The sequence below is a fragment of the Eptatretus burgeri genome, chromosome 17, assembly GCF_056783735.1.
Source record: "Eptatretus burgeri isolate ZD-2024b chromosome 17, Ebu_testis_v1, whole genome shotgun sequence".
Taxonomy (NCBI): Eukaryota; Metazoa; Chordata; class Myxini; order Myxiniformes; family Myxinidae; genus Eptatretus; species Eptatretus burgeri.
In genome coordinates this window covers 4,751,417-4,778,068 of record NC_140977.1, presented here as the reverse complement: position 1 = coordinate 4,778,068, position 26,652 = coordinate 4,751,417, and the positions used below count along the sequence as shown (strand labels likewise).

Sequence of the window (26,652 nt, the reverse complement as noted above, 5' to 3'; positions counted from 1 at the left end):
AGAGAGGCCCGATCTGTACATCTGCTTTCCAATCATCTTCATATAAGCGCGTGCCAAGTGGAAAGTTCCGATCAAGATGATGTGCTTCTTATGTCTGTCTGGGTTATTCCAGATGAGGGGGTATGCCTTCATGCACACATCTAGATCAAATGTTGTAATTATGTAAGATTGGTTGACCTCCTTGGTGGCTTCTTCAGCATACATTAAACACTCCTGTACTGTCTTATATTCAGTGATGGGACGAGCAATGACAGGGTCATAGTCGATGGTCGTCACACTTTCTGGTGTTCTGCCAGAGAGAAGAATCCTGACCATCCAGGAATTTCTTGTTGTGACTTGCAACTTCTCATCCGAATCAGCACCCACAGCAGGTGTCTCGTGTTCACCTCCACAAGAGCACCTTCCCCACCAGGACATGCGAGCTGCTGCAACACAAGTTGTGGACTTGTACGCTGTGTGACATAATAGTCTGGAAGGCTTTCATTCTCATTCGGGTTCAGAGAGCATTGTTTACTAGTCTTAGCAATGGAGGAGATTTCAACCCGTGTGTCACCATGATCCTCTGGCTTCCCTTCAACATCCTGCAGCATGATGCCATGGGCAGTATGTATTGAACCCATTCCAGTCAGGTTGTTCAACACCTGGCCAAAGTTGTGAAACTCTGAGTGGAACACAGAGGGTGCATCTGCAGAACGAATGATCTGAGTTGATATAATCGACTTGATGTTTCTTCCACAGCCTTGGTTATAGCTGTTTCCAGCTCTAGAGAGAATGAGTAGTTTTCTGAGTGTCCCATTCTATTCAAGAGGGTGATCAATCTCTCACTCCTGAACAAGTGTCGTAGTGTCATGCATATCAGCATGTGGTAGTTGCACGGTAGATATCTTGCCTTATCAAATTGACAAGTCGGTGTACTTTTGATGTGTGCATGGTGGCCTTCCCAGCTTTGATAAGACTCAATAATTTCTTCAGTTGTGATGGTAATACATCATCCATATTCCCAAGGAGGTCCTGAGCAGAGGGTGGCTGTTTCAGTTCATCTGACTTTGCAAAGCAGTCCAGAATCACTTGGTTGGGAAAGCTTGCACCTTCTTGGATCATGTCTGTGGAACCGAGTTGGTATTCAAGTGAAAGTGCCTGGCTAACATCAATATCAGAGTGATACACAATATGTTTGGAATTTTCCTGTGCAATCAATCTTGCAGAAAGACAGCTTGTCCTAATTATTCCTCATGTTTTGCAAGCTTAATTTTGAGGTTCTCACTCTGGCAGTTGAGGTTTGTGAAGTATGTGAGCTATCAGCTGCTGATATATATATATATATATATATATATATATATATATATATATATATATATATATATATATATATATATATATATATATATATATATATATATATACATCTTGCATAGATCCGTCAGTTTTATAATTTTCTTGTTTTGGAGAATGTCTGTGTTGATTAATTTACACACATCAGCAAATGCAACAAGATAGGCTTCGACTATCTTATCTTGCTTCTGTCGTTCCTCATCATTCTTGTTCCGCCACTTTGCAGGCGTCTGCACGTACTTCGCCTTACAAGACCTGTAATATTTCGCATGACATGCAAATAAATCTTGGCCTCTGATTCGTACCAGCATTTTCTCATCTACACCCTACTCAGCCATCTCCAAGACAGATTTCCAACCATCACATTCCTTCAGTTGTCCATGTCTCCTTGAGCTTGATTTTCTTCCTTGCTTCAGAATTGCAGAAAATACAATCTGTCTTGAACAAGACATTGCCACCTTTAACTGAACTGTTTCAACTTGCTCTGGTAGAACGTGATGGTTCAGATGAATCAGATTGTTTAGCAAGGTGGTTGAGATTCATCGTAAACCTCTGATAACATTCTCTGCAAAATCCATGATGCTCTGTGATGGCATCAGGGATAAGTTTGCATGTTTCTGTCATCCGGTAAATCAAACCCAAAGGTTGAGGGAGTCTTTGCTTGTGTACCTCCTTCAGCAAGTTTCCTAATAGCATTCTTGAAGTGGTCCATAATGTAGTCCTGGGATATGATTGATGCATGATGGTTTCTGTTGGATATCTTGTCTGACATTTCCATTATCCTTATGGCATTTTGAAGGTGGACCTGGTTCTCCAGTAGTCTGCATTGCATTTCTTACTTCAGACATCTTGTACATGAATGTAGATCTGAAAATAGAAGACAAGGGAATATTGAAGCAGAATATGCTGTTAGAAGTGTGATTACATTATACATTAGTATGATATCTGCTTCATTTTGTTGTCAAATGGAAAGTATTAGGCAAAAGACCATTTCCATTGAATAGCTGGTTTTCTCTGAAAAAAATCATACCAATTGGTTTTCTCTGAAATGTCCACCTGGAAAATAAAAAAAAATATTGAAGATTTGGGTAAAGGAAAATGAGGGTGTAACTACTCAAAGTCCACTAACCGAATCAATGGACAAGGTATCAACCTACAAAATATACAGAATGATGCATAAGGAAACTAAGACACTCGGTAGAGTGCACACCTCCGCCACGTAATGCCTTATCCACGAGAACATATTGGGCCCAATACATTTTTAAAATATCATGCCATACAGTACTATATCGTTTTTGGCCCTATTATCTCTCAATGGTGAAGAATCACTTTAAAAATTAAATAATTCTTGTATCCAGATCCAGATTCGGATCTTCACCAAAATTGAATCAATTCGTCCTTACGACAAACCCAACCTGTCAAAATTTCATCCGAATCCGTCCACAACTTTTTGAGATATCCTGTACACAGAAAAACAGACAGAAAGGGGTGAAAACATAACCTCCTTCACCTTCGGTGGCAGAGGTAATAAGCTTTATTTGTTATATAATATGTGGGTATTTAATTATTTTGAGATTCCTGAAAAGCATGTTTACGCCAGTTTGGAATTCATGTTCTTTGCAGAGCCACGATTCTCATTTTTATGCTATGTACCCCCTTAAAAGGGCTCAAATACTTAGTGCATCCTTATATTTTCAATGGTAACATTTCATTTCATGCTTCGGCCATCTCAGGGCTTCAGAAAAATACAATCTTTTTCGGTGGTGGGGGGTGCACATTGACCCGATCTGGCCCACGGCCTATCTGTAACACAAACTTCGAGTTGCAACAGACCTATGATGTGGAAGTGCTTGTGGGGAGCAGCTGAGCTCTCCTCCAACCAAATTGACTGCATGCTTCTGGAGCCTGTCTTAGAAGGACAGATGACAAGCTGGTGCTCCAGCCCAAATGTGGCAACAGTACTCGACTGGGGGGCGGGGGGGAGGGGGTATAGAGTTGTCTTATACGAATAGAGAATAGCATCCAAGAGTAGATATTTCTGGGCTCGATGGGGACAACCAATTCACATAGAAACACTTAAAGGACCCATGTGCACAGGAGGAAAAGACCTGTCTCTACAATGAGACAGGGACAGCAATTTAGTCTTCTTGGTATTGAAGGTTATCAACTAATTGTGACCCCACTTCAGCACATTCTCTAAGTCATTGTTTAGTGAGGCACAAATCTCACTATGAGAAGTGTTGCTTGAATTCGGGAAACATAGTGGAGTGTGGCCTAGAGACAAAGTAACTTCCTCCCGTTGGAATCACCATCATAGCTTCAGCAGTTATTGAGGTAGGTCGTGCTACAGTTTTACATTGTTTTGAGAGGGGAAGAACTACAAGGAGGAGAAGAAGTACAAATTGGCATTTTTAGCGATCTCCCAATGTGGTACTTTAGCAATGTATTCTGGCATCTTTTTCAGTCTTGGTAGTTCAGAAAATGCTCGAGAATAAGTTATGACTTTAAATGTTTATGACCACTCTTTCGGAGTTTGAGCACATCAATGTATACACATTTGAATGGGCCGCCATTCTTTCCCTTATCCTCCCTCTACATGGAGTGCGACCGCACTCCATGATACGATAACATCACAATGTTTTATAAGAAACACTCAGTGACCAAAACTCCCCACAGTAAAACATGCCACGTTAAATGCTTTTAAAACTCCCACAAAGTTACATACATGTTTCAATGCAATTTTGAAAACCCTCACAACTCTTGGATAGGCAACTTATCTCCAGCACCCCTTTACTCTAATCTGCCACACGTCTTAAAACAACACTTCGATAGGATACGAGTTGAGCCTGAGCTTGACCATGTCAATGTGCCCCGAGTAATCGTCTGCTTCGATGTCGGCTTGGTGACACCCACAGATTTGCATTGGTTCCTCATGAACTCGACCAGTTAGCCGGAAAAATTAACCCGTTTTAGGGGTTAATTTTTTTAGGGGTAATTGTTGGACCATTATCACGCTTGCATTCTCCGCAATATCTATCCAATCTCTGCAATACGTGTGAGGTGAAGCTTTGGAAATTGCTGCGGAAAGATGGAAGCACCTCTTGCATGGTGTAGCTTTTGGCCATGGTTGTGGTATTCAGGCTTAAAGCCTGGTTATTGACCTTACACTTGGAATTTTGCAGGAAATATGACTCATTTTTCTTCGATGAGGTGTTCTTCTTATAACTCATGTGATAAACCATGTGGCATGGTAAAGAGAATGAATTTTTAGTTCAAGATATAAAAACTCAGAACGTGCCATCCATCTTAATGAAGTCGATGATGTCCGGGTTGCGTTCTCGGCTGTCACGCCACTCTCTCTTGGTCATTAATAGCTTTGTGGCTTCTACTTTATGAAACAGACACTTTTGGTACTGGAATCTCCGATTGTGTTACTCCGCCAAATGCAGAAATGCTTTGTGCACTTTTATTGGAAATGAAAACACTGATTGTGGCCTAATGTTCCTGTTGCATTGTTCCCCCCCCCCCCCTATTTCTGACATTGGAAATGTTTGCAACACTCCCCTTATCACGGTCAGAAGTTTTCAACACAACCAAACTTGGAACGTGTGGATTCTATTTCAAAGATGAACCAATTTGGCTTTGGTTTTGAAAGGTGAAGACGTGAAAGGAATGGCTATGATTATTAGCCTCCGTTGGACTTGGTCCGAAACGGTGGCTTATGGATTTGGTCTCGATTTTCGTGTCCGTGCGTGCGTCTGCAACCATATCTCAGACATGTATGGACCGATTTCATTTGTACTTGGCACAAGGACAACACATGATTGTATACATATCCACATCATTTTGTTTCTTGATGCAATCAAAGATGGCCGACTGGCGGCCATCTTAGTTGTAAAAAAAACCCCCTGGAATTGAACACGTCCTCAACCATTTCTTGGACATGTATTTACTGATGTTGTTCAAACTTGGCACACAGATAAGGAAGGATGGCTTTACATATACACATCATTTTGTTTCGAGATCAGATCCAAGATAGCCGACTGGCAGTCATTTTAGTTGTAAAAAAAAAAAAACCCGATGTGAAACATGTCCTCAACCATTTCTTTGACATGCATTTACCGATCTTTTTCAAACTCGGCACACAGATAATGATTGATGGCATACCAATGCACGTCATTCTTTTTCGAGATCAGATCCAAGATGGCTGACTGGCGGCCATTTTAGTTGTAAATAAATAATGGCTCGCCCTTTAACTACGTACAGCAAAATTACTAAAACAACGGGTGCTCTGACATTTTGTGTCTTTTTTTTTTTCCCCCTTGTTTAAAAGGTGAAAGGTCTTGTATCATGTTGGACCTGCTGTGCTGCTTCCTTGCTTGATGATAAGCATTTGAGCAGGATAGAGCAAGGACAAACAACCATAAGTTGGTAATAATATTGCAGGCTTTGGGCTGAATCTAAATGGCGTCCTCCTGTGTCGATTTTCTTTGTTCGGGAAATCATGGGAATAATCTTTCATGTCCACTGCTATAAGAGCATACAGATACAACAACCAAGTTAGTTAATGGGAAAGTTGTAATTTTTGTCATTTATGGAATGCTTCCAATGTCGCTTCTGCCTTGTGAGAGATCAGTATCGACATAGAACTAATTTAAGATTGAAATGAAGTACATTATGCAGTTTTTTTTTATTGTTGTTGAATGTTTAAAGTCAACAGTGATTTATTGATGCCTTTCTGAATTGTCTTTCCAGTGAATCAAATGAATATGGTTTCTTGTTCCAAGTCAAGTTCCCAATTGTTTGACACACAAGTTTCTTTCAATCAGAGCATGACACAGACTTTTCATCAGGAAGTCAACAAATATAACCATGTTCTAACAAAGAAGAACAATTGTATTACGACATTCGAGAAAATTGAGAGGAATGAAAAGCCGCACAAGTGTTCTGTTTGCAACAAAATGTTTAGTTCATTAAAATCTTCAAAGCGATGTCAAACAACACACAAATGTGAGGTGCCATACAAGTCTATTGTGTGTCGCAAGGAATTTTCTCAGTTGTCATCTTTGAAATGTCATCAAGTAAAACACACAGGAGAGAAGCCTTACAAATGTACTGTGTGCAGCAAGGAGTTTAGTTCTTCATCATCTTTATATCGACATAAAAAAATACATGTGGGAAAGAAGAAGAATCCAATCAAGTGTTCTGTTTGCAACAAGGATTTTCTCAATATCATGCCATTGAAAGTCCACCAAAGAATACACACAGGCAAGATACCCCAAGAGTGTTCACAATGCGGCAAAGGATTTATTCGCTCATCAAGTTTACATCGACATCACAGAATCCACACAAAAGAGAAACCCTACAATTGTCCTGTGTGCAGCAAGGCATTTGCTTCTTCTTCGTCTTTAAAAGAACATCAAAAAATACACACAGGAGAGAAGCCATTCAAGTGTTCTGTTTGCAATAAGGATTTTACCAATCTCCAGCATATGAAAGTACATCAAAGAATCCACACAGGAGAGAAACCTTACAAGTGTTCACAATGTGGCAAGGCATTTAATGACTCAGGAAGTTTACGTCGACATCATAGAAGCCACACGGAAGAGAAACCCTACAATTGTCCTGTGTGTAGCAAGATGTTTGCCTCTTCTTCATCTTTAAAAGAACATAAAAAAATACACACGGGAGAGAGGCCATTCAAGTGTTCTGTTTGCAAGAAAGATTTTACCAATGTGCAGCATTTGAAAGTACATCAAAGAATCCACACAGGAGAGAAACCTTACAAGTGTTCACAATGTGCCAAGGGATTTTACGACTCAGGAAGTTTACGTAAACATTACAGAATCCACACAGGAGAGAAACCCTACAAGTGTTTACAATGTGCCAAGGCATTTAATGACTCAGGAAGTTTACATAAACATCAAAGAATCCACACGGGAGAGAAACCTTACAAGTGTTCACAATGTGGCAAGGCATTTCATGTCTCAGGAAGTTTATATCGACATCAAAGAATCCACACGGGAGAGAAACCCTACAAGTGTTCACAATGTGGCAAGGCATTTAATGACTCAGGAAGTTTATGTAGACATCACAGAATCCACAAACGAGAGCATTAAATGCCTTGCCACATTAGAAAACAAAATAGGGGAGGATGCTATGGAATAATTGACCATTTATTGCTCAACAAAAACATGCTCAAAAACTGCAACCTCCGACAAACCAACTTATCCACAGCCTGGATAGATTACAAAAACCCTCTGATAGTGTCCCACATTCATGGATTATAAAATGCATGCAAGTATACAAAAATGGCCCCCAGATAGTCATGCTGATTGAGAAAGCAATGATGCTCTGGAACACAATTCTGATGTTACCTCATGTGGAATGAAAGATTGAAATCCCTGGTGTAAAGATACTATGTGGTATCTTACAAGGGGACAGTCTTTCCCCCCTCCTGTTTTGCCTGGCTTTGGACCCACTGAGTAACCGTATCAATGAACAAGGACACGGATACAATTTGATATGCAACAGAAAAATGATGAAAGAAATAGGAAAGGTAACACACCTACTGTTTGTACATGGATGATCTAAAACGTTTCACCCAAAATGATAACAAATTGGCAGATCAACTGAAACTAGCATAGCGGTACTCCAGAGGACATCCGAATGGAGTTTGCTCTTGACAAATGTGCCAAATGCACATTTGTACAAGGAAAAACAAAAAGAACAGATGACATCTCAATTCATGAAAGTACAATACAGGAAACAGAAAAAGCATGCTATAAATACTTGGGAATGGAAGTAGGCCCCCAGATACAACATAAAACAATGCATAAAATAATCAGCAAAGAGTCTTCTTCTTCCTCTTTCGGCTTGCTCCCGTTCGGGGTCGCCACAGCGGATCAACCGTCTCCATTTCACTCTATCCTCCACATCTTCCATTGACACTCCAACCACCCGCATGTCCGCCCTCACCACATCCATGAACCTCTTCTTTGGCCTTCCTCTTCTCCTCCTGCCTGGCGGCTCCATCTTCAACATCCTTCTCCCGATATACTCCATTTCCCTCCTGTGCACATGTCCAAACCATCTCAATCTCGCCTCTCTCACTTTGTCTCCAAACCGTCCTACCTGCGCTGTCCCTCTAATTTACTCATTTCTTATCCTATCCATCCTCGTCACTCCCAACGAGAATCGCAGCATCTTTAACTCTGCCACCTCCAGCTCCGCTTCCTGTCTTATTGTTAGTGCCACCGCCTCCAAACCATACAACATAGCTGGTCTCACTACCGTCTTATATACTTTCCCCACTTTCCACTGGTACCCTGCTGGAAATCACAATTTCCACTGGTACCCTGCTGACCACCGGTACCGGTGGCGGTCATTGGTAACCCGGGCCTCGACCGATCCGGTATGGAAATTCGTTTTGTTGTCCGCATAATGATTTGGCATAGGTTTTTACGCCGGATGCCCTTCCTGACGCAACCCTGGTCGCCTCTTACAACACACAGGGATAGTATAATCAGCAAAGAGTACCTACACAGAATAAGACTAATCCTGAAGTCATCCCTCGTCCTAAGAAACAAAACGAAAGCTATAAACCAACTTGCAGTGCCGGTATTCCAATATAGCTGTGCAATTATAAACTGGCCATATCTGGAGATCAACAATCTAGATACCAAAACAAGGAAACGTCTAGCTATTCACAAGATATTCAACAAAAACCAATGCATACCGAGGTCGTACTTCCCGAGGTGAGAAGGAGGAGGTGGTCTGATGGAGCTTTACCAAGTGCACAGAACATCGTGTGTTGGATTCGCGGAATATGTGAAGAGCTCAAAAGACTACCGGATGAGATTTGTACACGAACAAGAAAACAACAGACCAGAAAAAGGATCCTTAATACATTTAGCAACAAATTTCCAAAGACAGGTGCAAATTATGGATACTACACATAACAGGAAAACAAAATTGAAACAAACAGAGCCCTAATGATTGCAAATCATAAAAATTGAAAACTACAAAAATAAATATCAGGAGATATACTCTGACAAATGGGAGAATGACAAAAGAGCAGGAAGATTTTAAAAAGAGCTTGACAGTTCAGGGATTGACAAGAAAGATTCACTGGAAGGGCTAAGAAGAGGTCAAATTAGTTGGCATGGAGAATGAGCATTCATCAATGCCCAAGACCCAAGGACATTACACATATGCTTTTCAGAAAATGTTGGGATTCAGTCAATCGGACAAATGCAGGTTTTGTCGGAAAGAAACAGAAAGTACCAGCCACCTCCATTCTGGGTGTACAAAAACAGACATTTCAGAAAAGCTGCACACAGAAAGACATGATGGCATCTGCAGAGTAATCCACTGGCACATCTGTATACATTTAAACATCCCAGTCCCAGAACAATCATGGAAACACAAAACAGATCCGATCCTCGAAAATGAACAAGTATTGCTCAAGTGTGACACCTAATGACAGCCCCCACAAGAAATATGGGATAATGGTGGCTGTTAAAGAAGAAGAACAACATATGAGAGAGAATCCCTACCAGTGTTTTGAATGCAACAAGGCTTTTATTCAACTATCCAAGTTGAAGCGGAATCAAGCAATACACACCAGAGAGAGGCTGATATGTTGACAATGAACAGCACAGGCTATAAAAAGAGCTCGCTAATAAAATGGAGGACATCAAACTGCAATCACCCAGGCAAAGACCACATCTCCACCGAATAAACCACAATAAACAGCTGAAGATACAAGTGAGGGGAATGAATCAAGCAGTCACTTAAATGCTCCCAAAATCACCTAATCTGAGAGAAATGAATGACGTGCGTTTTGTGAAAACGAAATGAAATATAGATCTGATAATGTGACCAGAAACAAAACACCACTATGGAAACAGAGACATGAGAAGCAGAGACCAACTGAGGGTGGAAACGGGACAAATAGAACAAATAAAGAGGGAAAACAGAAGTCCAAAGCTCAATTAGTGAATCAGACAAATAAAAAAGAAATAAAACAGAGAAAACAATGGACTAGAACCATTAGCTGCCTATAATAAACTCCAAATATAACAGATAGCAGGGAAAATAAAAACTATGATGAGGCCAACAACAGAAGAAATCAAAATCAACACTTTGAAAATAACCCGAAAAACTCCTACCGAGAATTAGGGAAACAAACAAAATGTGGGAACTCGCCCCCAAAAAAGAAGACCGAGAAAAATTCTGAAAAGGTATATTTGAAGACGAAAAATATCACATCAAGGAAGTAGATTGGATACTACACTTGGAAAAGAAAAAGCAACTTCGACAGGAAATCCACCCAATGATAAGCGATGAAGAGAAAATGAGAAAACATCTCACAAAAGTGCCAATCTTCAATAGCCCAGGCCCAGATGGGATTCCAAACTTTTGGCTAAAACAACTACATGCTCTCCACCCTCACTACACTCAACCATTTAACAAACCCATTCAAGGGGAACAGCCAATGGATGAATGGTTCACAGAAGGAAACACTCTTCTCATCAAGAGACCCATTCACCCCACAAATACAGACCAATAACATGCCTACCAACAACATAGAAACTTTCAACAGGTGTAATCACTGATGCAATTTATGACCACCTCACTTATCAAGGAACTTTAGAGGCAGAACAAAAGGATGTAAGAGAGCATGCTGTGGAACAAGAGACCATTTATTATTAAACAAGACCATACTCAAAAATTGCAAGCTCTGACAAACCAACTTATCCACAGCCTGGATTTTTTTTAATCCTTTGATAGTGCCCCACATTTGTGGATTATAAAATACATGCAAGGATACAAAATTGACCCAGAAATAGTCACACTGATTGAGAAAGCAATGATGCTCTGGAATACATTGCTGATACTACTTTACTTGGAAGGCAAGATTGAAATCTCAGGAGTAAAGATATGACATGATATCATACAAGGTGACACCCCCACCCCCCCCCCCCCATCCTTCTGTTTTATCTGGCTCTGGATCCTCTGAGTAGCCTCATCAATGAACACGCACACATCTACAATATAACATGCAACAGCAAAATGACCAAAGAAACAGGAAAGGTGACTAGACATCTACTGTACATGGATAATAATCATTGCACTGACCGATAAAAAAATTGGCAGATCAACTGAAACTAGTAAAGCATTACTCTGAGGAGATTCAAATGGAGTTTGGTCTTGACAAACGCGCTAAATGTCCATTGTACAAGGTAAAACAAAAAGAACACACAACATCTCGATCAATCAAAGTACAACACAGGAACTAGAAAAGGAAGCATCCCAGAAACAACTCGGAATAGAAGAAAGCCGCCAGGTACAACACAAAAATATGCATAAAATAAGCAGTAAAGAGTTGTATGTGGAATTGGACTAATTCTGAAATTGTCCCTCTCTCCAGGAAACAAAACCAAGACTAGAAACCAACTTGCAGTAATGGTATTCTAGTATAGCTGTGCAGTCCTGCTTAGGGGGAATTCTTGAATTGCATTCCTCCAAGGCCATCCCTCAGTGCACTACAGTTAGGGCGCAGGGTGGTGAGCTGTTGACAGATGAGTCCGAAGTAAAGGCCCGCTGGGCCGGTTACTCTGCATCGCGGTAACAGGCTGACCCTCCATCTGTTGAGTTTAATTTCAGGGGTGTAACTATTCCTACTGCTGACCCTCCAATCAACTGTGTTCCATCTTTGCTTTTAGAAACACAGGCTGCGGTGAACCGGTTTAAATGGGGTAAAGCTGCTGTGGCATCCTTGCTGAACTTCTCAAAGCTAGTGGAAATGCTGTACTCGTGTCGTTGCGTGCATTTCAGTGCTCTGTTTGGAACACAGGCATTATCCCAACTGACTGGAAGAGGGGCTTTGTTGTCCCTCCCTGGAAAGGAAAGGGTGATCACCAGGACTGCAACAACTACCGAGGGGTGACGCTGCTCTCTGTGCCGGACAAGGCTTTTGCTCGGATAATTCTTCATAGGGTTTGCCACCATCTGCTTGAGCACCAGCGCTCAGAGCAGTCAGGCTTTACACCAAAGATGTAAACGATTGATTGTATTCTTGCTCTTCAGGTCTTCACCGAATGCAGATGAGAGTTTTGGCAGGGGCTGCTTGCAGCCTTTGTTGATCTCTGCAAAGTGTTCAATGTTGATCTCTGAAAGCATTCGATGTTGATCTCTGCAAAACGATATTCTGGTCCTGAGAGTGTTGTGAGATGTGGTGATACCATCTCCGACTTGTTTCCAGTTGTTACTGGAGTTTGTCAGGGGTGTGTACTGGCCCCCACACTTTTCAGCGCTTGTATGGACTGGATTCTGGGAAGGATGTCGGTGAGATCAAGCTGTGGTGCATCGCTTGGGAGTGTCACGATCTCTGACTTTTATTTTGCAGATGTTGCAGTCATCTTTGCGGAGACTGGATATTCTTTTGGGAGCTCTCGAGGCGCTGAATGAGGAGTCGGAGCCACTAGGATTACGGGTTTCCTGGGTCAAAACTAAGATCCATGCTTTCAATGACATCTTGGATGCTGCTGTCTTGTCTGTACTTGTTTGTGGTGAGGATGCTGAGGTCACGGAGAGATTAACTTACCTTGGCAGTGACATTTATGTCTCCGCTGGCTGTGAGCTCGAGGTCAATAGATGCCTGGGTCAGGCCTGTGGTGTCATGGATTCACTGGATCATGGGGTGTGGTGATGTTGGTACCTGTGCAGGAGGATGAAAGTCAGAGTCTTCGGGTCCTTGGTGCTTCCAGTCTTGCTCTATGGATGTGAGACTTCGACTATGACCAGTAGTGAGGTCGCTTGAGGAAATTACCGTTACACACTGGAAGAAAGCATGGGCTTTTGGATTTCGATAGAGCTGGTCATAATAGTAAATTTTATCCACGGTTACACGAACACCATCCTGTGGTGCATGTAGGAGATCTGCCGAAAATTTCTCTCTATAACCACACCCATTTTCTCCTCTTTTGCGGTGGAGACACTGGGAACGCCCCGAATATGCTCCTTTTTTCCTTGGAGAAACGTGGAAAGCACGACAAAATGGTGGTGTCGGAGGGCGAAAGTGACGAATTCGAAACTTTTTTTCCGCCGATTTTGTAAATTCTGACAATTTCTGCCAATCAACATCATGAATTCGGTACGTATGACGAACGAACATTATTATTATATTTCCACAATGGGGTCTCCATCCTGTTTCTTATCCAGTCCAACGTAATCTTGTTGCCTTCACTCAGTGGATGTTAGCTGGATGCGAAAGGGTGCGGCTCATCAAGGAATTCGAGACAGATATACTATATGCGGCGATGTAGATTGTGAGAGCGACCATCACAAGCAAGCTTCCGCTGCACAACAGAGGTTCTGCAGGCATCTTGAAGACCTATATCAGACAATTATTAGAATGGGCAACCCATTCGAAGTGGACTGTGCTAAGTTAGTGACGCTTAGCAGAGCCTGTGCCCCAGACGACTCTGTGGTAAACTTGAGAACATTGGAACAAGTTGGGAAAGACCAGTACAACGACTATGTCCAAAGTGTACTGACGACATGTGACCGTTCAATACATGCCCCGATTAAACGCAACAAAATCACCATCGACACCAAAACGAAGGAAAAACCAGCATCGATACAAGGATTCAAAATCAAACTACTGAGAAACGATTTGAAAATATTCACACAACTCTACGTCGCTATCCAACATCGAAATGGGAAGATGGAGGAATTCTTCAGACATGAAACCTGTCGATTCCCTCAATCTTTAACCAACTTCGAAAATTTGAAGATCGAAAAGAAATCAGACCTCGTAAAGTTCCTGCCGTTCGACGGCAATCCAGAGCCACAATACAGCTGCAAGGTCATTGATGGCGCAGTAATACTACATGCATTGAAACCCAAAGGGGCGAAGGCTTTAAGTGACTACGCCAACCAAGTTTTCATCCCATATATCAAACAGAGGCGATGTCAGAGGGTAGTTATTGTATGGGATACATACTATCCTGACTGTCTGTGAGAAACTCGGTGTATCGAGGTCATGGTGCTTACCTCTGTTCCATGCTTTGACTGGTTCCGACACGTCATCATTCGTCAACAAAGGGAAGATTACCGCCTGGCATGCATGGGACTTGTGTCCCAAATTGACACAGACATTCCTCTACTTGTGTGAGCACCCATTCATCAAAGTTGACACCGATTCACCGTACTTCCGTTCCGTCGAACGCTTTACCGTGAAGTTGTACGACAGAACCTGTTCTTCGGAGTCCGTCAATGAGGCGCACCGCAAAATCTTCCTCCGCACGGCAAGCAGTCTGGACAGATTACCCCCAACTCAGGTGAGCCATTTTAATCGAATTTTAATCAAATGATTCTAAAAGTCCATGTAATGGAAATTGATGGGATAAATCAGAACCTGTCAGTATGCACTACGAAATTGCTTCTTTTATCCACAGTACACTCTATATCAGCATTTCCTTCGCGCTGTGTATCAAGCTGGAGTATGGCTAACGAGTGACAACAACAGACGTCCACCGTCCCCTGATGGCTTTGGATGGATCAAAGATGACTCCAGTCCATTCTAGCGACCAGTCTGGATCACACTACAAGTTGTGTCCCAAGCCTGCAGAGAGCTCATCAAATGTTGTTGCAAGAAAAGCTGTGCGCATTGTAAATGTGCGAAGTCGTCAATGCCATGCACATCGCTGTGCAAATGCCAGTGCAAAACCTGAAGGTATGAGTGCATTTCGTATCACAGAGGCACATTTTGTTCTCCCATGTTCCAAACACCGCAACCATCACAGTGGGAGGGTCAATGGTCGTCTTGACCGGTTATCCGACCCGAGGATTGAAAGGTAGTGTGTTCAAGAGCCTAGAGGATACGAATTGAAACCGCCTCGTACATAACTCCTACAACGTGCAAAGGAAGTCGATTTTATCGACATTTCCATGTTACAAGGGCCGTATGACCTTGACCTCTCAAGGTCATTTATTGGTGTGTTACCGCGTGTTAAAAACCCAGCCATCCATTGAAAGCATCGGCCTGCATTGAAATTATCTTGTTTCAAGTGCAGTATCCGAATTTCATTGTACCAAAATAGGTTTTGCCGATATTTCTAAGTATCTGATGTATGACCTTGAACTCTCAAGGTCATTTACCATCGTGTAATCATGGATGAAAAAGTGGCTATCTATCGAAAGCATCGTCCTGCATCGAAATTATCTTGTTTCAAGTGCAGTTTTCAAATTTTATTGTACCAAGTTAGTTTTTTGCTAAAATTTCTAGGTATCTGAAGTTTGACCTTGACCTCTCAAGGTCATTTGCCAGCGTGTAACCGCAGATTAAAAAATTTGTCTTCCCCTAAAGTATCATCCTGCCAAATTTCATGCTTTCTTCCAGTCGGTAACGGTACTTCATACTTTCGCCAATAAGCGACCTCACTACAGGGATCTGAGATGGAGACTTGACTCTTTCCTTCAGTGCCAAGTCTCTTCGGAGAATCCTTGGCTATCGCTGGTTGGACTTTGTGTCCAACGAGCCGTTGCTGAGAGAGGCTCAGATGAGATTTGTTACCTGTATAGTCTGTGAGCATCAGCTGCAGCTGTATGAACATGTGGCTCGTTTTCCTGATGTTGATCCTGCTCACCAGTTTCTCTCAGCGAAGGAGCCTTGTGAGTGGAGGAGGCCAATGGCCCCACCATTTCTTTGTGTTTGCAGCAGGTTGATCGGCATCTCAAGGAGATGGGGATGGGCCAGGCATCTGCCTGAGGGATGGCCAGATGGCCAGATTATAAACTGGCACAATTGAAAATCAACAACTGAGATGCCAAAACAAGGAAACTTCTAACTATTCACAAGATTATTTTCTGAGGATTTTATTTTCTACAAGCATTGTTTTTTCTTAGGTTCCACCATGTTTCATATTGTTACGGCTGTGGAAATTTTCAATACACCAGAAAGGTCCTCAGGTTAGATATATCGATAAGTTCATGTGTAGTTAGTCCACACCCGTTGTTTAGAGGGAATATGTGTGATTCATCCGGGCTGCGACGCTTTGAGTTAGCCATTTTTCTTTCTCCATCGTTATTTTGGACCAATAATCCCCCAACAACTCAAACACCGCCACCTTCGCCTCTTTACCTCCACAACTCCACCCCGCAAACATCGCTTCACCGCCATTCCCAAATGACACCCGCCAACTACCAAACCACCACAGCAAACCCCCCAACACCTTCGCCTTTCTCCTTCCGCAACCATCAACCACACCACCTGCCAACACGAACGTCGTGCTGTCCAGGGCCCATTCGGTGATTGTCGCCGAATGCGTCGAGCCGCGAGTACAAATGGATGCCTTTGCAAGAGGGAAATCGGATCAGGAGAGGCTCACGCCCCTTTTTGCCTGACCAATTGGGACCGGTAAGTTGTCATTGGGACAGGTGCGGCTCTGGTAACTCCGCTCAGTTACGCCGGACCCAAGTCGGTACATGCGACTCGGTTTGGACAGAGTTGGCTGAGGGTGTGGCTTCCCCGGTAGCTAGACGGTGTGAGTACTTAGGTAAATTGGAATAGACAAGTGGACCCCACTTCACGCCGTCAAAATATTGGCGACCACGGTCCTTTAAGGCAATGGTTCTCAACCTGGGGTTCGCGACCCCCCCCCCCAGGGGGTCACGAGATTGTTTTCAGGGGTCGCGGGAAGGTTGTCAAAACAAATAAAGAAACAAATATATAATAAAGAAATTCATAAATATTTTTTGAAAATGATTTTTCAATTAAATCTCCCATACCAATGTTATCATGTAGTCATTATGAAACAGATTTGAACAGCAAGTGAAGTGTGTGTGTGTGTGTGTGTGTGTGTGTGTGTGTGTGTGTGTGTGTGTGTGTGTGTGTGTGTGTGTGTGTGTGTGTGTGTGTGTGTGTGTGTGTGTGTAGGAGAGGAGAGGAGAAGCACGAAGCACGAAGCACAGTGGCGGGTGCTGAAAGTCAATGTTAGCGCTAGCTAACTACTGCAAGGTGGCTTGTCAAAAAACGTCTGCCAGCTCAAGATGCGGACCAAGACAACACATGTGAAGGTGGGCCAACTGTTACAAGTTCAACTGAAAAACGTAAGGCGGCAGATTTGGCCTCTACCAAGCGTCGGAAATATCAGACTGACTTTCTGCAGTACGGATTCACATGCCAAGCCAAAAATGAAGTGGGATATCCGCAGTGTGTTCTGTGTTCAGAAGTGCTTGCTCACGAAAGCTTGAAACCAGTGAAATTGAAGAGACATTTACAAACCAAACACCCATCCTACATTGACAAACCATTAGATTTTTTTCATCGTAAGGAGGGAGAACTACAGAGCCAAAAGCGACTGTACGTGAGCACTCTATAATCCCTGTCAAAGCCCTGTTGGCTTCATATGAAGTGGCATACCTGGTTGCTCAATCCAAAAAGTCCCATGCTATTGCAGAGAGCCTGATCCGCCCAGCAGCGATTGCAATGATCAGAGCTATGCATGGTGAAAAAACAGCTAGCACACTTGAGACTATTCCACTGTCTAATGACACAATGGCGAGGCGCATTGGTGAAATGGCCAACGACATTAAAGAGCGGCTCATTGACCGAGTGAAGAAAAGTGGAAGATTTTCCCTCCAAATTGACGAAACAACGGATGTTTCCAGTGATGCACAGTTACTTGTTTTTGCAAGATACAGCTACGAGGGGAAAATGTACGAGGATATGTTGTTTTGCTTGACAATTGAAGGAACTTGCACTGGTCGTGACATTTTTAACAAACTGGACAGTAAAATGCGTGAGGAGGGGCTAAGTTGGGAAAATTGCATCTCTGTGTTTACAGATGGAGCTGGCGCCATACAGGGGACAAGAAGGGGACTGAAAGCTAAAGTTTTGGAAGTGGCGCCGCATGTCAAATTCACTCATTGCATTATTCACAGAGAGGCCCTCGCCAGAAAGAACCTCGAGCCACAACCTCATTCTCCAATGTTCTCCAAACAGCAATTAAAATGGTGAACTTCATCAAATCCCGTCTGGTGAATACCAGACTGTTTGCCACACTCTGCCAGGAAATGGGATCAGAACACGAATCTCTACTATTTCACATAGAGGTCAGATGGCTATCACGGGGGAAAGTTTAAACCAGACTGTTTGAACTGCGTGAGGAGGTTCGCATTTTCCTCTCAGATTGTGGCTCCCCCCTCGCGGACCACCTGACCGACCCCACATGGGTTACTGGCCTTGCATATCTGGCAGGCATATTTGATAAACTGAACAGTCTAAACTTGTCTCTCCAAGGCCCAAACACCAATGTCCTCACGCTTTCTGACAAGGTTACTGTGTTTACTAAGAAGCTTGAGCGGTGTGCAGCGCGAGTCAAAGAAGGCAGTGTGGAAATGTTCCCTGAGCTCGAGGACTTCATGGACAAATTTGACATAAGCATCCAAACAATAAAAGGACTTATTGCTACTCACCTCAGAAGCCTGCTTGGCCACTTCAATAGGAACTTCCCAAAAGACGACACCCCAGAGAGAAACGCCTGGGCACGCCAGCCTTTCATCACCTCATCTGCCCGACACCTGTGATCGAAGCTTGAGGATGCGCTCTTGGACCTCTCGTCTGACCGCACATTAAAGACCGCTTTTGCCTCATCCACACTGGAGGAATTCTGGCTGTCAGTGGCCGCAGAATACCCAGGACTATCAAAGGCTGCAATTGATATACTTATTCCATTTGGATCTACATACCTTTGTGAGAAGACCTTTTCCTCACTGACATTTATCAAGAACAAATACAGATCATGGCTCATTAGAGTTGAGGATGATCTTCGTGTTGCAGTCTCCAGCTTAAAATCAAGAATACAGCTGCTTTGTTCAAAGAAACAGGCCCAGCCATCCCACTAAAATGAGTAAGTGAATACTATCTGACAATACAAGCCTGTGCCTTGACAGATGTAACTGTGAAAAAAAATTATTGTGTGTTATTGTGTTCAATTATTGTGAGTCAGTATTATCTGAATTATTGTGTTCAATTATTGTGAGTCAGTATTATCTGAATTATTGTGTTCAATTATTGTGAGTCAGTATTATCTGAATTATTGTGTTCAATCTGAAAAAAAAATGAAACTGAAAACCCATTGAGAATCGTTGTTATAAAGGGGAAAATGCAAAATGAGATGAACGATAATAGGCTACAAGCCGACAACAGGCATAACTGTTATAAGAACTGTGAATGAACTGAGAATAATAAGCCTGTAGGGACACTGAAAGGTATTTGCACTGTGTTTAAAGCTGTTTTGCAGGCCCAGCTATATGAGAATGAATGATAATAGCCTATTGCCATCAGCTTGTAAAGCAGTCCTGTTGCCTCCTTCACAATGAGTTGTGCTGTCGGATCTTGAATAAAATTTAAAACTGTACTTAAAGCCAAATTGATTTAGTTTTTGTTTTGTTGTTTTTTTTTTTTTGGTCAGGAATGCAAGGTTTGTGTACGTCTGGTAGCTGTCATGTGTGATAGTATCCTCTGTCTGCAGCAGAGGGTCGCTCAATCTTCCAGTCTGTGTCCCGTGCACAAATAGGTTACATACCGCTCTTTGCAATTACAGAAGCCTTTTTATGAATGTGGCTGGCTGTTTTTACTGTGTTAGACATCAGAGTGTAAATAATTAATTTGTGATGCCAGTTTAGTTTAGTTTAGTTCTGTTTAGTTTTAACATCTGGCAGTACCTAGGCGTTGACCAATGTGCTCCAGGCACTGTGGATTTTTTTATGCGCTCTGTGACGTCACTGCAGTGTGTTTCAAGTGTGAGTCGGGAGGGTGTCACGAACCCCAACTTAAATTTTTTGGGGGGTCGCGGCTCCAAAAGGTTGAGAACCATTGATTTAAGTGACCCGTCGACTCCGGAGTTATCCAGGGTGACGACCTTTTAATTCCGGGTGCTCGGTGGAAGACGGCCCTATTGCTCCGTCTGACGGTCGTCCTCGCCACCGAACCAGGCACCACAACAATATGTCACCTTTTTTGGGGGATCGTTTTTATTACTTCATGCCACGGCCCATTCCCTGTCTATGGGTTTTCAATGGAGTGGGTTTTATTCAATGGGTTTTAAATGTTTTCTTTTGGAGAATATTTAAATTATTTTCTCATTCATCATCGGGGAATAATCTTTTCGCTTGGCAAGCAGAGAAAGCCATTTGACCTCAGACAAATTTGTAATGACAGGGGTTTGAGCCCTGCTTGAGACAATGCCACATAGCTATTTGGGCGGTGTATAAACGAACCTCAATCGCTGAGGCCGATATTCACAATGCCTGTGACACCTATCAGCTCAAAATAATTTTAACTGTCGGTTTGGTAGGTTTGCAAGTAAGGGAAAACTCATAGAGATTGTGAATATGACATCTCCAAAACGTGGAACTATGCTTATAAAGCTGTATTTGTATTCATAACAGTTTTAGTGTGTATTTATGTTGGTTTATTGAAAGAAGCAGTGGGAGGCCTTGTGTTAAGTTTCGCGTTAAGTCAGTTGGGGCCTTGGGAGTCGGGGGATAAAAAAAGGGTATAAATAGAGACCGAAGGAGAAAGTAAGAGGTGTTCATAAAATGTGATAGTGCTCAATGTGGGCCATATCAACAATAGGGGAAGCAGAGGGTTCTTACTGTTGCAAGAAGTGTGAGGAAATTGCCCACTTGAGGATAGTTACTATTATTAGGTTGAAGGAACACGTAAATAATTTGCAGCAAGTAGCAGAATGTGAGAAATTTGTAGATAATAGTTGGTTACGGTTGTGGAGTGGGGTTGCTGAGGATATTGGAAGTGGTTATGGTGCAGCGGGGACAGGCAGTGGTGATTGTGCAATGGGGGCAGGCGGTGGTGACGGTGCAGCGGGGGCAAGCGGTGGTCATGGTGCAGTGGGGGCAGGCGGTGATGACGGTGCAGCGGGGGCAGGTGGTGGTGTAGGTGCAGCAATATAAATTGGTACAAATGAGGTATAGGAGACGGTTTTTGTGGGTGATGAGACAATTAAATATGTAGATTCTTCATTCTGCAGGAAAGATCATAGACATATAATTCTGTGCAGTTTTGAAGCAGCAGGTGTTAGGGGCATTGAAGAAAGGGTAAATGATAGTGTCGGGTCATGGCAGGAAGAAGTTGGTTGCGGTACTCCGAGGAGTGAATGATTGAGGGAAAGTTTACTCGGAGGTTTAGAAAAATAGACACACGATATTGGGTAAGCGGGTGAAAGCAAAGGATTGTGAGGTCATGTTTTCTGGGATTCTCCCAAGATTAGGAAACGAAATAGAAACAAGGAAAAGAGCAATCAGAGATTGCAAACCCTCACCAGGACTTCTTTTGAGTGGTGTATTTTTATTGGTTTTAGCATAAATCCAATATGGCTCCCAAACCATGTGACCAATGACATCACATTTGTGAACCTTTTGTTCCTCATGGACAGGCAGTCATATATGTAAAGTTTTGCCTCGATCCGTTCAGCCTCTTCAGAGATAATTGAAGTTTTTTTTTTTTTTCCGCGCATTATGTTCATCCAAGCCCATCCCTCGGAGCACTGCAGGTCGAGCAGAGAGTGGTAGGCTCTTGACAGAGGAGTCTGAAGTGAAGGCCCGCTGGGCCGGTTACTTTGAGCGGTTGTACCCGGCTAATCCCCCAGCTGTCGAGTTAGACGTCAAGGGTGTTACAATCCCTGTTGCTGACCCTCGAATCAACTGTGGTCCACCTTCGCTTGTGGAAACACGGGCTGCGGTGAACCAGTTGAAACGGGGCAAAGCTCCAGGGATCTGTGGCATCCATGCCGAGCTTCTCAAGGCTGGTGGAAATGCTGCACTCGTGTCGTTGCATGCAGTTTTGTGCTCTGCCTGGAACACAGGCATCATCCCAACTGACTGGAAGAGGGGCCTTGTTGTTCCTCTCTGGAAAGGGAAGGGTGATCGCCAAGACTGCAACAACTACCGAGGGGTGACGCTGCTCTCAGTGCCGGGCAAGGTCTTTGCTCGGATAATTCTTGATAGGGTTCGCCACCATCTGCTTGAGCACCAGCGTCCAGAGCAGTCAGGCTTTACACCAAAGAGGTCAACGATTGACCGTATGCTTGCCCTTCGTGTCCTCACCGAACGCAGACAAGAGTTTCGGCAGGGGCTGCTTGCAGCCTATGTTGATCTCTGTAAAGCGTTTGATTCAGTGAATCGGGATGTCCTCTGGAGGATTCTTGGTCTTCGTGGGGTGCCACCAAAACTGATCGATCTGATGTCTGAACTCTACTCTGGTACTGAGAGTGCTGTGAAGTGTGGTGGTACCATCTCTGACTTATTTCCAGTTGTTACTGGAGTTCGTCAGGGATGTGTACTTGCCCCCACACTTTTCAGCACTTGTATGGACTGGATTTTAGGGAGGATGTCGGAGAGATCAAGTTGCGGTGCATCGTTTGGGAATGTCAAGATCTCGGACCTTGATTTTGCAGATGATGCAGTCATCTTTGCGGAGACTTTAGACATCCTTTTGGGGGCCCTCAAGGTGCTGAATGAGGAGTCGGAGCCGCTGGGATTACGGGTTTCTTGGGTCAAAACTAAGATCCAGGCTTTCGGTGACATCTTGGATGCTGCTGTCCTGTCTGTGTCTGTTTGTGGTGAGGATGTTGAGGTCATGGAGAGATTCACTTACCTTGGCAGTGATATTCATGTCTCTGCTGGCTGCGAGTCAGAGGTCAATAGACGTCTGGGTCGGGCCTGGGGAGTCATGGATTCACTGGATCATGGGGTGTGGCGCTGCCGGTACCTGTGCGGGAGGACGAAAGTCCGAGTCTTCAGGTCCTTGGTACTTCCAGTCTTGCTCTATGGGTGCGAGACTTGGACTCTGACCAAGGATCTGAGACGGAGACTTAATTCCTTTGGTACCAGGTGTCTTCGGAGAATCCTTGGCTATCGCTGGTCGGATTTTGTGTCCAACGAGCGGTTGCTGAGAGAGACTCGGATGAGATTTGTTACCTGCATAGTCCGTGAGCGTCAGTTGCAGCTGTATGGACATGTGGCTCGTTTTCCTGACGCTGATCCTGCTCACCAGATTCTCTCAGCGAGGGAGTCTCATGAGTGGAGGAGGCCAGTGGGCCGACCACGTGCCTCATGGTTGCAGCAGGTTGACCATCATCTCAAGGAGATGGGGATGGGCCTGGCATCTGCCTGGGGGATGGCCAGACGGAGGCCCCTGGAGTACCGGCGGAAAGTGGACGCAGCGACGCGCTGTTCTGGCACATGCTCCCATACCTGACCTGACCTGACCTTTTTTGGGGGGTTTTTTTAAACAATATGGCGGCTGAATCACGTGACCGATGGCGTCATGAATGTTTTTTTTCTGTGGACCATTATTATGTGCCAAGCTTCAATTTTTTCCTTGGTGTGGTTTCAGAGATACAGAGGTCCAATTTTTCCCCATTTTCCCAATATGACTGCCACACCACGTGACCTATGACGGCATAATTAACTTCGCATTCTGCGAAAGGTTATGTTTTGGTTGGCATGTATTTATTTATTTATTTATTTATTTATAATCTTGTGATTCGTATAACTCAAAAAGTGTTAAACCGAATTGCATGAAATTTGGTGGGATGATTGGTTATTAGCCAGGAAGCATTCGATTAGATTTTGGGATCGTTCGGGTCAAAGGTCAAGGTCAAGGTCACGAAAAGGTCAAAATCGTCTTTTTACGATAACACGGTCAATTTTTATTCAATTTGCATGCAACTAACGCCAAAATGTTCAGAATTCAACGCCTCATCTTGTGATATGCAATATGACACAATGACGCCCATACTCTTGTTTTAAATTGCAACGACAGCCGAACACATCATGACAATGTCATGTAAAATAGACACATTAAGCTAATCGTGCTATTTTTGATATTATAAAGAATGACATCAGCTAGTTCCTAATTAATAAAAGGGCAAAGAACAATTCCTTATTAAGTGCGCGTGCCAATAATTTCTGCACATTTCGTAAGTTCAGTCCCCTCCCCCCCCCCCCGTCTTTTTAAAATCACTAAAAAAGAAATGTTCACTATTCTGTTCTCCACACTCTCAGAAAAGTGGCCGCGGCGAAGGTATGCACTGTGTCGAGTGCCCGTTCTAGTTATCATTAAAACATTCTACATGAGTAGTTGTAACAATGGTGAAAATTTCCTCTCAATCCGACAAGCGGTTGCAGAGAAAAACATGAAAGTTCAGTGCAGACAAACAAACAGACAGAAAAACAAACAAACGGACCAAAATGCAATTCCCTCTCTGAATCCTTTGGCGAGGGTAACCAGAAACGCACAGTAAACATGGGAAAACACAACCAAAACAACTGAGAAAACATGTATTAAAGAAAGTTGGCAGAGACCACCATAGCTCCAAAACTGGAACTGGAAGTTTACCACCAATTTATTCCAAATGCAGCCACAACACTGCAGCCACTGAATGAGTTACTCACAGCTGGTAAGCACCCTGAAGTGGTCCGATGGGTGGAGCCAACCTTGACAGCCTTCCACACCATCAAAGATGCACTGGCTAACACCTCACTCCTGATTCATCCAAAGTCAGAGGTGCCAACATGCCTGATGGTAGATATGCCTGAGGTTGCGGTGGGTGTGTCCCTTCACCAGTTTGTCGATGCCGACTGACGTCCATTGGCCTTTTTCTCTAAAGTGCTGAAACCACTAGAGCGTAAGTACAGTGCCTTCGATCAGGAATTACTCACCGTATACCTCGTCATCAAGCACTTCTGCCACTTCATAGTGGCCAGACAATTCTCTGTCCTGACTGACCACAAAACTTTAACTTTCACTCCGTCCACCCATTCAGAGTCTCGCGCTCCTTGCACACTTTGCCAACTCAGTTATATCTCGCAATTCACCACCGACATCTGGCACGTCAAAGGAATCGTGAACTCTGCGGTCGATTCTCTCATGCATCGAGGTGTTCACATTGTCTTCAACGAGCACACTGGCCATCGATTTTAATACACTAACAGCAGCACAATGGGAGGACACAGAGCTCCACCGTCAACAGTCTGCAGCATGTTTGCTTACATTTCACGAGGTGTCAATCCCAAGGACAGACACTACCCTTGTATGTGATACATCGATGGGACAGTCATGCCCTTTCATACCTGTGGCATTCCGTCATACAGTCTTCGACGCTTTTCACTCACTTGTGCACTCGGGTATTCGAGCAACCCAGCAGCTTGTCACCACGTGCTACATCTGGCCATGCATCAATGTTGCCGTGTGCTGTTGGGCCAAGCAGCCAACACTCCAAGATCCAACGTCGTACTGTCGCACCACTTGGTAGCTTATAAACACCAGATTGGCGTTTCGACAGAGTCCATATGTCCATATAGATATTGTCAGTCCACGACCACCATCAAATGGGCACTGCTATTTGCTGACCTGTATTGACCGCTTCACTCGTTGGCTGGAGACGACGCTGAGAGCTGACATCACCACAACTATCATTGTCAGGGCTTTTGTCCACACCTGGATCGCATATTTTGGGATTCCATCAACCATTATTATGGATCGTGGTAGCCAGTTCGAATTGACTCTATTTTGCGAGACGACTCAAATCCCGGGTACCGACCACGTGTGAACCACTGCCCATCCTCCAGCAGCGAATGGTATGTTGGAGCATTTCCATGGCCAACTCAAGTCTTCCCTGAAGGTGCATGACAACTCCATGCATTGGACAGATGTCGTACTTGGTATGTGAGCTGCTCTAAAAGACTACCTTGGATGCTCCACTGCAGAGCTAGTGTATGGTGCAATGCTTTCTCTGCCAGGAGAATTCTTCTCAGCATCCAATGACACCTTTCCCCACGTCAGTAACTATGCCAACCAACTTCGTTCGGCCATGCAGGGCCAACGGGTGACACCAACACGTACACCTTCATCACACCCGGTTTTTATTCCCCAGGAGTTTTCTACATGCACCCACATATTTGTGTGGCGTGATGCTGTCCGGAAGCCCTTGCAAAAACCATATGATGGACCTTACAAAATTGTACTGTGCTCCGAGAAGACCAACATACTCGATATTGAAGGTGGTCATGAGACGGTCTCCATAGATCGCTTCAAGCCAGCTTTTCTTGACGCAGCACCAGAGCCAACCCTCCGCCTAACTGGTACCTTTACCGTTGGAAACGACTCGCTCTGGGCACCATGTACACTTCCCAGCACAATATTTATGAGTACATTTTTCTGTTGACTATTTCTGTTGGCTGTGACTTTGTTTTTTTTAACATGGACAATCAACATATATTTTT

The 26,652-nt window shown here is 43.6% G+C and overlaps 1 protein-coding gene across 2 annotated transcripts in view; it reads left to right on the top strand.

Annotated features, from left to right (window-relative positions):
- Positions 1–26,652, top strand: part of LOC147009150 (uncharacterized) — a 50,847-nt gene that overhangs the window by 22,599 nt on the left and 1,596 nt on the right. The window contains exons 5-7 of one of the 2 annotated variants that reach the window (XM_085862785.1): positions 6,088–14,681; positions 14,799–15,076; positions 17,279–19,253. In XM_085862785.1, coding sequence (XP_085718911.1) covers positions 6,088–7,451 — 1,364 coding nt within the window. In that variant the 3' untranslated portion in view covers positions 7,452–14,681; positions 14,799–15,076; positions 17,279–19,253. Of the gene's footprint in view, positions 1–6,087; positions 14,682–14,798; positions 15,077–17,278; positions 19,770–26,652 lie in introns of those variants that run through there. The other variant, XM_085862784.1, reaches the window with a different exon arrangement.